The 12450-nt window shown below is 45.8% G+C and overlaps 1 protein-coding gene across 16 annotated transcripts in view; it reads right to left on the bottom strand.

Annotated features, from left to right (window-relative positions):
- Window positions 1-2551: 2551 nt before the first annotated feature.
- LOC147239843 (calcium/calmodulin-dependent protein kinase type II subunit gamma-like) overlaps window positions 2552-12450 on the bottom strand; it is a 39480-nt gene continuing 29581 nt past the window's right edge. For 4 of the 16 annotated variants that reach the window (XM_086194809.1, XM_086194812.1, XM_086194811.1 and 1 more), the window contains 8 exons: window positions 11621-11665; window positions 11469-11523; window positions 11168-11248; window positions 9156-9296; window positions 6858-6933; window positions 6602-6696; window positions 5438-5674; window positions 2552-5271 (listed from right to left, as the gene is read on the bottom strand). In XM_086194809.1, the coding sequence (XP_086050935.1) occupies window positions 5442-5674; window positions 6602-6696; window positions 6858-6933; window positions 9156-9296; window positions 11168-11248; window positions 11469-11523; window positions 11621-11665 (726 nt within the window). In that variant the 3' untranslated portion in view covers window positions 2552-5271; window positions 5438-5441. The remainder of the gene's footprint in view (window positions 5272-5437; window positions 5675-6601; window positions 6697-6857; window positions 6934-9155; window positions 9297-11167; window positions 11249-11468; window positions 11524-11620; window positions 11666-12450) is intronic. The other 12 variants (XM_086194821.1, XM_086194824.1, XM_086194822.1 and 9 more) reach the window with 5 other exon arrangements.

Here is a 12450-nt window from a genome sequence, read left to right as displayed (position 1 = left end):
GAGACGGGTGGAAGACCACCACTGCTCCCTCGACCTACTCTCGTATAAGCTATTCCTCTGAAGCCGTGATGGTAGTGCGACATTGTCACTATCACTGCTGGTCAAAGACCATTTTGGTGCTACTCAAGGGGTCACTGTAGTATTTACACCTTTTACTCAAGCAGGAGTGCATTGCTGGAGGGGTATCGTCATCCTGCTAGGTTGTATTTCGCAGCAGCCTACGCGGAACGCTCCCCCTTCGTGGTCACCCAATACAACTCTGTGGCTCCTTTGGGGATCCAGATCTAAAGGATCCGCTCATTTCTGGAGATCTTTGCACAAGATTTAGATCGTGACAGACAGGAGTTCCTGATTTCCTGAGTAGTTTCAATTCTGATTTAATCGATTCACGTTTTACTAAAAGCTCCTGCCTCGAAACTGCTGCTTTTTTTAAAGTCGTAAGAGAACTAAACGTAAAACGGACCCTTTGGCCAGTTTATCAAGAGTCAGATCTTGCAAGCTGATTCGACTGCATGTGCTAGCTGAGCGCTAATGAGAACCAGCATCTGAGGTGCTCCAGTTATCTTGTTTTAAGCTCAATTATTTGAAAGGCAAAATACACTTTTTTTGTTAGGGTTTTTTTTTAGTTACGACTTCTGTTACGGAGTGAGAGAAATGCTAGTTTTCATAGACTACAGAAGCTATTGTGCCATTCCAGCAGTCACACCCGTGTTTTCAGTCCTCACCAAAGTCAAAAGTAATTTAGATTCAGTCATCGCGGGTCAGCTTATCCTGCTAATTTTATTAGCATGAAAAGTCAGAGGTCGGAGAGCGCTAACAAGACACGCTCCCTCAAGAGTTTCTGACTTTTGTGTCTTTGAGAAAGTGTGGAAGTTAACCAACTGCAGAGTCCTCCTCATTAATCACACAGAAAGCCGACAAACCAGGGGGAGCTGTCCTACATCGCAGGGACACACACACACACACATGGACAGATTCTTAAAATAACTGTCATAAACAACACCACAAAACCTGTTTAAATAAGGCTACAGCACTACTCAACACTTCACTGCGCTTAATGCAGCTAAGACAGATAGCCACGACTGTTATTGTTGGCCTGGCTGCTCTGCAGCTTTATTCAGGCCTCAATCCTTCTTTGTTATGCGATGACAGACAAGTATGGAGGGTCAATTACTGTACATGGCAGCTATGATGCTGGGAGATGTTCAGAGGATCACCAGGGGGATTTACTGTGGAAGCATCAACAGCAAGTTTATGTCGCTATGATTTCAAGTTGAGACTGCTGCTGGGAAAAAGAAGAAGAAGAAGAAGAAGAAGAAATAAAATGTTCTGAGAGCACAACCAACGTGCTGTCATTGTATGTGAGATGTGTGAAAGAGCCTGCTGCTCTTCTAGAAAGCTGAGTAACGACTGGACTCTGATAATGGGCTACATAACCTTTCATACACACGTCCCTCCAGGACCGTTCCGTGCTATTTTTGACTCAGCAACACCTCATCAATAAATCTGAGGGCTGAGCCTTTTTCCTTTCGTACTTCTTTGGCTAAATGTTTAATTGTGTAACAGAGGAAGTCAGAGGCAGGAGCTGCAGCAGAGACGATACTTTCAAGAAAATGTATTTGCTGAGCGGATAAATATTATCACCTCTGCTGAACAGGTGGTGTGTTTTGTGTTTGTTTGTTCTTCTGTCAGCAGGATTACAAAAACATCAACAACCTACGAGCCCCTTTTTCACCAAACATGGTGGAAGGGTGTAATATGGACCAAGGAAGAATCCATTCAACTTCAGGGTAGATAAGTCGTCACACCACCTGCTGGCAACAGGAAGTGACATGTTTGGTATTTACACCTTGGTGTACTCCCCCCAAAGGAATGACCAGATCCAGCCCAGATTTGGAGAGAAAGGCTCCTAGACGTTGGTGAAGAGTTAAATGGTATTAGTGTACATTCGATGAGCGTACTGAGGACATCTACAAGCCGAATTTAAGTCACAGCGCCACCTTGTGATTACTGGAAGTCAACCTGACATAAACCTACACAGCAACACAATAAAAGGGTCCCCAAAGCTCAGGACCCCCAAAATAAAGATGCAGCAGTTGTCCTCCCTCCTGCTCTGCAGTGCTGCCACGCGGTAACGTGGCTGTTCATCATTGCTTGCAGCTTTAGCCGGAGCCGGAGAACAGAAGTCCCAAATGGTCCAAAACTTTACACTCTGAGTGCTTTCTAGTTATTTATTTATACCGTATTTTTAGATACTCTGACAATTGCTGCTGTTTTTGTCCACCGTCTGTATCTCACGGACCCCTGAGACAGGGCCGGACGCTCGAAAAAAAAACAAAAAACCCTGTAGCTACAAGGGTCTAATTTGACTTTAGAACACTGTACAATTAAAAAAAGGAAGAAAAAAAAAAGGAAATCACTGCATTAAAGGACCCCGGGATGAACACTTAGTGGTTTTGGCAGCGTGTTGCTTCTGCAGATGGATGCTGAGCATTTCCCTTCTAAGAAGACATTTCTCTAAAAGTCATTAACGAGCCATGAGAGAAAGCAGTGCTGAAATAGTATTTTTATTAAATACTTTCAAGATCCAAGTTCGAAGAATAACAAAGCTATGATGAAGACCAACTAACACTCAGACAAACACTTGATAGTCGTCAATTCATGGTTGTATTTCATTGTACATCATGATCATGCAAAAAAACTCCAGCATCCATGTGAAGGCTGGGGGAGAAAGCGCAGCCCAATATTATACCATTACAACGCAGGGAAAAACGCTAACATCGAGGGCCTCATACCAAGCTACGGCTCCTGAATCCTTTTTTAAAAAAAACAAAAAAACAAAAACAAAACATTTTTGCTTTTTTTTTCTCTCTTTTTAAATATATTTTTCATGTCACCTATTCAACATTCGAGATGGAGGAAATTTCAGTTTCAAAAGATGCAAATATCATATATTAACACTACTCCATCTTCATTCAGGTAGGTACATGGTAGAAATGCTTAACTGAAACATGCATATAACTAGTTCTCCCGCGCTGGCTCAACGGCGAAGGTCACAGAAACCTGCACACCAACTTCTTCTTCTTCTCTCTGGCTTTCAAAACTTCAACTGAGCAGGCACAATTTCGAACCACCCAGGGTAGATTACATTTAGGAATAATTTAGTCTTAATCTATGACCACTCAATCCGTGACTCTTGTGTTGTCTTCACGCTCTTCCCTTTTTATTTTTCTGTGTGCGAGGGAGAGTGCAGAACTCCAGCTTGGCAAATCGGCAAAATTACCAAACGACAAGTTAACAGCAACGGCGACGACGACGACAACAAAAGAACTCAAACCAGTAACACGGGAACAGAGAAACAACAGAGAGGTACGAATAAACATCTCCAGAGCAGAAACTCGTGGGGGCACGGGGAGAGATACGGTTGGGGGGGGGGGCTTTAAAGATATGACTGTCGAGGATTGATGGAGACAAACAGCACAGCGAGGGTGGCGCCGTGGTCACACAGCAGTGGTGCGGATATGTTACAAAGCTTAAACACACCACCAGGCGTGCGTGTGTGTGTGTGTGTGTGTGTGTGTGTGTGTGCATATGATATAAGGAGGCCGCTCACAGCATTGTGGGATCAGGAGTTATTAAGGACACCATGATGACGGTCTTCATATCTAAAAACGAGTTGGGCATAAAAGGCTCTTTCTGAACCACCCGTCTTCCAACGAAAAGACAATAAAACAGTCTTGCAGCCCCGGGACCAGACCTGGAGCCTACACCACTTCACCTTTGTGTCGTCTTAGCAACAGGTACCAGGATTGAAAGGAAGTAGGTGTGGAGAATCCTTAAACTAGATCAGGGTCAAGTAAGTCATGGGGTGGTTTGATACCCAGATGCACAGGATGAGTGTCTCTTAGATACATGTACATATAATACACTTTTCTACATATATCTATACACACACTGTATTTACACAGTGATTATACACAAACCAGGCCCTTGCAGTAAGCAGAGAAAATGGGGGGGGGGGGGGGGGTAAAAGAGGGAATGGACAGAGAGAAAATGAGAGAGAGACAGAAACCGAGACAGAGACACAGAGAGAGAGAGAGAGAGAGAGAGAGACAGAGAGGAAAAAAGTGTGGGAAGGAGGGGAGGGATGAATGAAGGAGAGGCGGCGGGCAAACATGCAAAAACGCAGACGCATTTCCCGGCTCGCCTTCTCCCTCCACTGCATACAGACGCAACAGGACACACGCAGGAAGCTTTAAACTTGCACAATTAAAATTGCCTCTTTTTTTTTTCTTTTTTTTTTTTAAATCTCAGCTGCTTTAAAAAGGAGCCTCAAATACAGAATCAGTCAGACAAACTTAAAAAAAAGAAATAAAAGGAAAAAACAAAAAGGCTCCGGTTATTCACAGGAAGGGAACAGGACGCTAAAAAAAACAACAACAACAACAACAAAAAAACAAAAACGAAACAACAAGAATAAAACCCACACGCACACACACAAATAAAACACGCAACCCTACCCGACCCCTAACCCAACAACACTATTTTCTGTTCTCTCGGAAACAAGCACACAAAACACAAAAAAAGCTTAAAGTTCTACACTTTGGTGCTTCATGTTTTTGATATCAAGTTTCTCTCGTCATCAAGTTCTCTGACTGAGCGGACTCGATTTTTTTTTCCCCCTTCCCCTCTAGAATCGGGAAATTCTCCCTGTAGCTTTACATCCGGGTCAACAACACCTTCTACCCGGTAAGAATCGCTAGAATGCCAAAAAATGTGTCCGAAAATCTCAGCTGCTAACTTCACACCCCTTCTCTGTTCCTCCCTTTTTTAGATAGTGAATATAAATGCTTGGTTGGGTTTTGGTGGTTTCTGGTACATCTAGTCGTAATTTACACAGTATATTCATAACTCATACTCATAAACTGTCACAAGTTCAACTGTAAATCCTCTCCTCCCCCAGGATGTCTCATCTCGCGCGGGCAGAAAAAAGATAGCTGCCAGGGGAGGGATAGAGGGCAAAGACGCGCCCTCCAATCAGGCGCCAGATGCATGCATCATCCCATGGGGGCGGTGTCTTGTGTTCCGCCGGCCCCCAGCAGGTCAAAGGAGAGACAGGATTGGTTGGTATCGTGGAGAGGGATGCGATCTCACCCGGCCGGGCTCCTGGCACTAGCCAATCCACGCAGAGGACGTGCCTCTTAAACACGCTCGCTGAAAAAACACTGCCTCCCAAAACACACACTCCAGTAGTCTGGAGGCTCAGGACCACTGAGGAGACAAGACCAGGGACAAATTAGACTTCAGCAGATGGAACTGTGTGAAATCAACTCAGCAAAGATGAGAAGTGGCTGATTCAAACGGTATCACATTGACAAAACAAATTAACCCGGGTCTTGATAGCGTAACACGGAACCTTTTGAGAGGGTTCCCGTACCTGATCACTGAAGTGGAGCAGCAGGCGCTCCTGAGCAGTGGAAGTGAACGTTGAGCCACCTCCCATCACGACGGTGCCACACCCTGGTCTCCTCCGACTGGCTGGAGCGAGGGCGGCCCGTGGAGTCCACAAACTGCGTGAGGCGGATGTAGGCGATGCACGCGGCATCTTCGCCGATCAGGTGCACGTGAGGGTTGAGCAGGGTGGTGTGCACCGGCTTGCTGTTCTTGCTCAGCACTGGACACAAGACAGACGTGACAGAAGTCTTAGGAGTCCTGACACAGCCGGAGACGTATTGTCTTTGTATGTGTATTGTATTGTATGTATTGTATTTCTTCAACACGTCACTGCTGGCTGACAATCACCTCTAAATCACAGCCGCTGAATGAGTCCATCAAGAGTCATTTTGATAACTGATTGTACATTTATTCTTTAAGGAAAGAATATTAAATCATAGTCTATACTGCTTGTCCCGTTCAGGGCTGGGGGGGGTGGAGCTTATCCCAGCTGTCACTAGGCGAGAGACGGAGTCACCCCGGATGTCGCAGAGGTGACATGGAGAGACAGACAAAGGTTGACGCTCACACCTACGGGTAACTTAGAGGTCAACGAACACCTTCTACCTGATGAACCAACCGTGAGGGAGAATGCTAGAACCCTGGCCAGACATGGGACTCAAACCCACAACCTTCCTGCTGCGAGACAACAGTGCAATCCACCGCACCACCATGCCTCCCCCATAAATGACGTGGCTTCAAATCTGACAGTTACCTGTGTCACAAAAATTTCTTTGGTTTAGGCTAATAATAGTGGAGCTACAGCTGGAGTGGATCAACTGGTTGCCGTGCCAACATCGCAGGCTCGTTAGCGGTGCGGTCAGTGTTTGGGGCCTCCTTTAGTGGGTTCAAGTTGGCGACTCCCTTCTGCCTTCACCTGTAACCTACATTTCTCACGCCCTGATCACTTGAGATCACATGGGCTTTTAAAAAAAATGAATAAAGGTGTGTCATCTATTAAAAGGAACGTCACAGAAAGTGTCAGGATGATGTCATCCGTAACGACACATTCGACGACTTACTTTCCAAAGGCCTGACCCTTGCCGCTTGTCTGAGAGAAAACCCATCAAGTATTTCTAGCAGATTAAAATTAACTGCAGGTACTTACAATTTTCAAAGTAGAACTTGTGAAAGTCCATCCCCTCCACCAGGTTCCCCAGGGCCTCGGGCTCAAAAGAGGTGAGTCCGGGATCGCAAATCCTCCTGAGAGCAGCGAGCCAGAGAAGCAGGTGGGTGAGGACGGACGGACAAAAGGGAGACCAGACAGACAGGTTAGAACACTGGGAGTACAGGAGCAGTAAAACTACAGAGAACGACTGCTTTCCACAGCTTTTATTACACAAAAAACACGCAGCCGCACTCACGTGTAGGCATCGAAATCGCCATTGTTGATTGCTTCAATCAGCTGCTCCGTTATCTTGATGATCTCCTGTTTACGAGCTGGAGAAAGAACGAGAGCGAGAGAGAGAGAGAAAGCGAGAGAGAGAGAGGGGCCTGTTATGAGGTGAGAAACAATTAACTACACGGCGGTTTCGCCTGATGACATTTTCCTCTCATCACTTTAGCGGCTGCCTTTCCTTCAGGCTCTGTGGCTACGGCTCAACACTTGGGACCGAGTGGCGTCCTCGACCTCGCCGCTTTCCTTCTCACCTCTTTTGCAAGAGAAAAACTGATGAAACACCACAGTTTGCTGTGTGAGAAGAACACACCAACACCCAAACGCCACAAGCCTCACTGAGCAAAAAATGACTTTGTAGCTTCTTCTTTGTTTTTTGAGTTTTAAAATACACCTCATTTGCTCGGCGTCAACTAAACTACGACAGGAAATCTGTGAGGCTTGGCCCTTTATTCACTGAGCAAGAATCACGAAATGTGATCGTTGAGATCTCTGAGTTGAGATTTATATCCTGTTTTGGTCTTTTTGTCAGTTTGCTTTTCTTTTATTTGACCGTTTTTATCCCTGACAATGTGATCTGTGTGTTTTCTAGTAGTTTTCCAATGTCTATGTGTGAGAGTGACATACAAAACACACAAAAATAAATTGCACTGTAATCTAAAAAAAAAAGAAAAAGATCTGTACTATTAAGAGGGAATTCAAGCGTAGTTTACTATCTTTCACATTGCAATGAGCGTTTATTTTCGAAAGAAGACAGAGCCACATGGACATCAAGACAACATTCCACTTTACAAATAAATACCTAGATGGGATTTGGTTTATTTCACAAGTCTGAGGGAAGGTTTGCACCACACAGCTTTCTCTTACTAGAAAGACACACACACACACACCAAACCCTGCCTTCTTGAACAAGCTCTTTTAATAAGGATTACAGTGGTGATACTCTGTGTTTGTCTAAAAACGAGACGAAGAGGTAGTGACACTGGTAACGTTGCCACAGAGCTCTTAAAACTACCAAAGACCGGGTCCTGGCACTGACTGAGCTGCTTCCAGCTCGCCGTCGTCACCAATTCAGCCCTACATGTTCTAACTTGCTTGCCTTCAGCTGCCTGAATTCTTTGAGGAATAGATTCGTGTTGGAAATGTTCCTCTGAGATTTTGGTCCGCGCTGACATGACAGAAGCGCGCAGAAGCTGCAGATTTGGAGGGAGAACCTTCATGATGTGGATCTCCTTGTCAGTCACAGCCACACGCTACTTCATTACAACAGCCGCCTCGTGAAATGATTTCAATTTTGGGACACGGTGCTGAACGTAGCCGTTAGAGGACAGGGATGCTGCGGTCACAAAGGGACGGAGGTGGACTGCAACAATGCTTGGTGGAGCTGCAGCGTTTAAATGATGCTCACTTGGTACTGAGGGTTCCAAACTGTGCTGATGAAGGGCCGATCATCTGCACGTCACGGCTGACGGGAGTGCTTTTTCAAGGCTTGGGCGTTAAGAGATGCACGTCTGCATGCCAGATACGCATCGCAGGTGGCTTAAGACCGGCCGAGCTCCGCCACTGCAGCTCTGCCTGCGACTGTTTGTCTTGCCGCGAGTCTCTTTTGTAAACTGGCAGCTAACAACATTGCTTTTCCTTCAGCTAAAACGAGTCTGGCTGGTCCTTCATGACCTGCATTTACACCAAGAGAACTGACGCTCACTGGACGTTTATCCTTTTTTTCCACCCTCCCCGGTAAACCTGGGGGGGTGCTTGTGCATGAAAATTCCATCCGTTTTTGAAATGTTCAAACCAGCCCGTCCGTCTGATCCTCTTGCTGGTGGCCACATGCGCTGACCTCCTGCCTCGTGATTGGCTGATTACATATTTGATCTAACATGCACTTCAACAGGTGCTCCTAGGAAAGTGGCTTGCTGCAGTAACTCCCGACTGGAGGAATAAATACACTGTGGCTAAAAATACCCCAACGAATGCTTTATGTACTCCCGTTGGCCCAAAATGAGAGATATATGTCTTCAGTAAATCCAAATAGAGAGTCGTCCAGAGTATCCTTCACCCCCCATCCCCCCACTTGTTCCCTTGCTCCTAATGTAAATGACGTTTGCTACGGTTCGAACAATGAAGGCTTGGGTTTGGTTTTTTTTCCATTCGTGAGCCATACAGACATGCAACAGCTACAGTGAGTAGACAGCACAGAAAGCTTTGGGGTGATGGGTGGTGGTTGGGGGGGGGGGGGTCATTCAGTGCACATATGTTCTCTTACTCTGCTTAGTGTTGCTTTTAGCAGCGACAGTGTTGCTCCCTAGCGGAGCAGCAGGCATGGGAGACTGTGAGAGCTCAGAGTCGGGGCAGGAGCTGTTACCCGTGCTGTTCCATGCCATGCGCTTTACGTCATGCGGCGGAACTGAAAACACACACTGGATGGTCAACAGACACGTATGGATAGACAGAACAGAAAAATGACTGAAATGTACATGTGATAATATACACACACACACACACACACACACACACACACACACACACACACTCCATGCAGTTAAACAACAAACAGGATGACTTATGCACTGCAGCTAATGAGGAATAGCAGTTACTTAGGGGTTTATGACAGACATGCAGACGATGGCGGCTGGAAGCAAGATGAGTGCGGCTCTGACTAGGATGCTGCGTGATGTGGAAGTCGCTGCCTGCTCTACTCACGTCTACTCTACACTCTTAATGCACAATAACACAGCCTTCCTCTGATGAACTGCAGCACCCAGCGAAGAGGATCGAAGCTGCTGCTTGTTATAGCATGTGTAGGAAGGAAAGGAGGGGGAAGCAGACAAATAGCACAGGAAAGGAGTAGAGAGGGAAGGAGGGAGGACAGGAGAAGAGCTGGAGAGTTTCAGAGTGTCGTTCAGTGCAGATGCGTCTGACCAGAATGCACGAGAGGTCAAAGAGGAGGTAAACTTCTCAGATAACGAGGACAGAAGTATTAGAGAGAAGTGACTGACAGATGGAGAGGAACATTGTGTGTATGGTGTGCATGGTTCCAGTGAAGACGGACCAGGAGGACCAGTTTAGTGCTGACGGCAGCAAAGTAAGCGAGGCTTCCTCCAGCTGGAGCCGTCATATTGGGGGAAAAAGGGGGACAGATGCAGCGATCACCAAGAAACACACGCACACGCGCACACACACACACACACACACACACACACGCGCGCACACGTTTCAGGGTTCCCACAGTGGCCTTGATTAAAAAAAAAAAAAACCTCCCAAGACCTGCCATAATTGTGTCACAAAAATGAGTCCTTGCTATTTTAAGGTTTGTTGTGGGTGAAATGCAGCTACTGGCGCAGTCTTGCTCTCCAGAGTTGAGAACACAACGCACAGCTCAATGCATTCTAGTAACGCACGTCTGCTCCAGAGTAATTCCAGTTCATCACATCTTGGGATTTGACTCCTGTGGCACAGCGGTCACGATGACACTGTACTCCAAGTCATGTGGGAACACAGCGACCTCCATGAAATCAGACGACAAAAGAAACACAAGATGTCAGGAGATCAGACAGGATAAGCGGGCCGCTACTGCTCCAGTATGCAGGTGTTAATGGAGCTAATTTAAAGGAATTTTCCACAATTTTCTGGCTCATCTATTTTTCAAAAAATTTTCCCGTCCATTTTTGAATTCCAGTTTTCAGTTTTTCGCTGGACTGCATGGACCCTGTGTTGGATTTTATAGGAAAAAAAAAAATACAGCTGTTATCAAAATTGGGGATCCTTATCGGTTGACAGCTTGAGTTTAGAAATTTTATATATTTATTTAAAAATGGCTGCACAGTTGAATGGAAACATCATTAGTTTTCCAACTCTGGAGGTTTGTTTCAAACCTGAGTGATCGTCTGACTGCTCGTAATTGCTGCCCAATCTGATTTCTTTTGTGAATGGTCGTAGCGTTCCGGAAATTCCAATGATATCCACAGACCTCTTAAGTGAGATAGCACCCAAAACGTAAGAAACTAGACTTACAGTTCAATATCAAAATCAAATTCTATTATGTTCCCTGACTTTAATGAAGAACTACTTTAAATAACATAAAACAAAGAGCCCAAACTGGTGGGAACCCTCAAAAAAAAGCTTGGTGGATCAGAGTGAGGGAGTTCAAAGATGTAAGACGTCAGTGCTGGTGACTACAAAAAGCCAAGGTGGGAACTGGGGTGGGGGGTGGGGGGGGGTTGTTAGGTCCTTGCCAGGGGCCACCGTATAGCTTTTGGTTGCCATGGATAAACTTACTGGCAGGTGAACCTTGAGGTGAGGGCAGAAGTGGGGGCATCTCTTCTGTGGCGCTGCTCTGACTCAGCGCCGAACTGTCCGCTAGAACACACACACACACACAAAAAAATGCAACCGGACACACGACAAATACATACATACATACACACACACCACAAGCACACGGTCAAGAGTGTGAGAGACTCATGTGGTATCTCAGCACACCTTTCAGTCACTACAGTCAAAGACACGCGCTTCACTAGATGGGAGACAGAGAGAGAGCGAATAAGAACAGGAAAAAGGGAATAAAACACTCGAGTACCTTTCCTACCTTTCATTTCCTCCTCATCGTTGGTGGCATTGCTCTCTGTTGATCCCTGGAGTGCAGAGGGAGAGACGGATGGAAAGACACTCAAATCAACATCTAGTCCAAGACACGGGAGAGAGGAAGGTGGGTTGTACTTTCAAACAGACCTTGACTCCATCAGGAGGGTTGTGCACCACTGTGCTCTGAGACTCCTGCAAAGTGGAACACAACAGTCAGTCCAACACATCATTACCATCATGGAGCAATGAATCTCAACTGAGTCCCGTCAGCCATGAGGTCACGACCACACATCTCCCTTCACTCGCGCTTCCTTTCTCCCCCCAAAACTGTCAGGGCGCCGATGGCTACAGCTGTTATGATCGGCTCATCTTTAGTTTATTTTCTCTATTGTTGACTCGATGAAATGTCAGAAAATACTGGAAACAGAAATTTCCAAAGCCCAAGTTGACATTTTAAAAAGGCTTCTTTTTTGTTTTACTATCATAGAAAACCTGCAAATATTTACAACTGAGCAGCTGGATACTGCATATCAAGTAATTTGCAAACAAAAATAAATGCGTAAATGCATAATAATATCAATCTACTGGCTTTTAGTTTCTGCTTGTCATCTACACTGTTCAAGTCTTTAAAAAAAAAGCGATAACGTCCTCACTTTGCGGAGGTGCATCGCTGACATTTAAGAAGAGCTACCACAAACCAGGGTCATGTGACCGTTCCACAACAAGGTGCAATGTGCGCTGGTGAAGCGTGTTAAAGGTCAAAACATGCCACTACTGGATGACGAAATAACAGTCAGGACGGTAAAAGGATGTTATTGGTGGCGAGGTAAAGTGAGAGATGGCTGGGTGAGCTTCGCAGGAGGTTAGAACAGATGGTTTCTTTTAGTGAGAGGGAATTAAGAAAGAAAACGATGGTAGAGAGAATGAGAGAGTGAAGCGATGAGTGCTAGGGTGGACATGAGCAGGCGGAGGCAGCT

The sequence above is a fragment of the Aulostomus chinensis genome, chromosome 23 (genome assembly GCF_037954235.1).
Source record: "Aulostomus chinensis isolate RoL2024-O1b breed Wild chromosome 23, RoL_Achi_v1.0, whole genome shotgun sequence".
Taxonomy (NCBI): domain Eukaryota; kingdom Metazoa; phylum Chordata; class Actinopteri; order Syngnathiformes; family Aulostomidae; genus Aulostomus; species Aulostomus chinensis.
The sequence above is the reverse complement of the archived record's forward strand: the minus strand, read 5'-3'. Positions and strand labels throughout refer to the sequence as shown.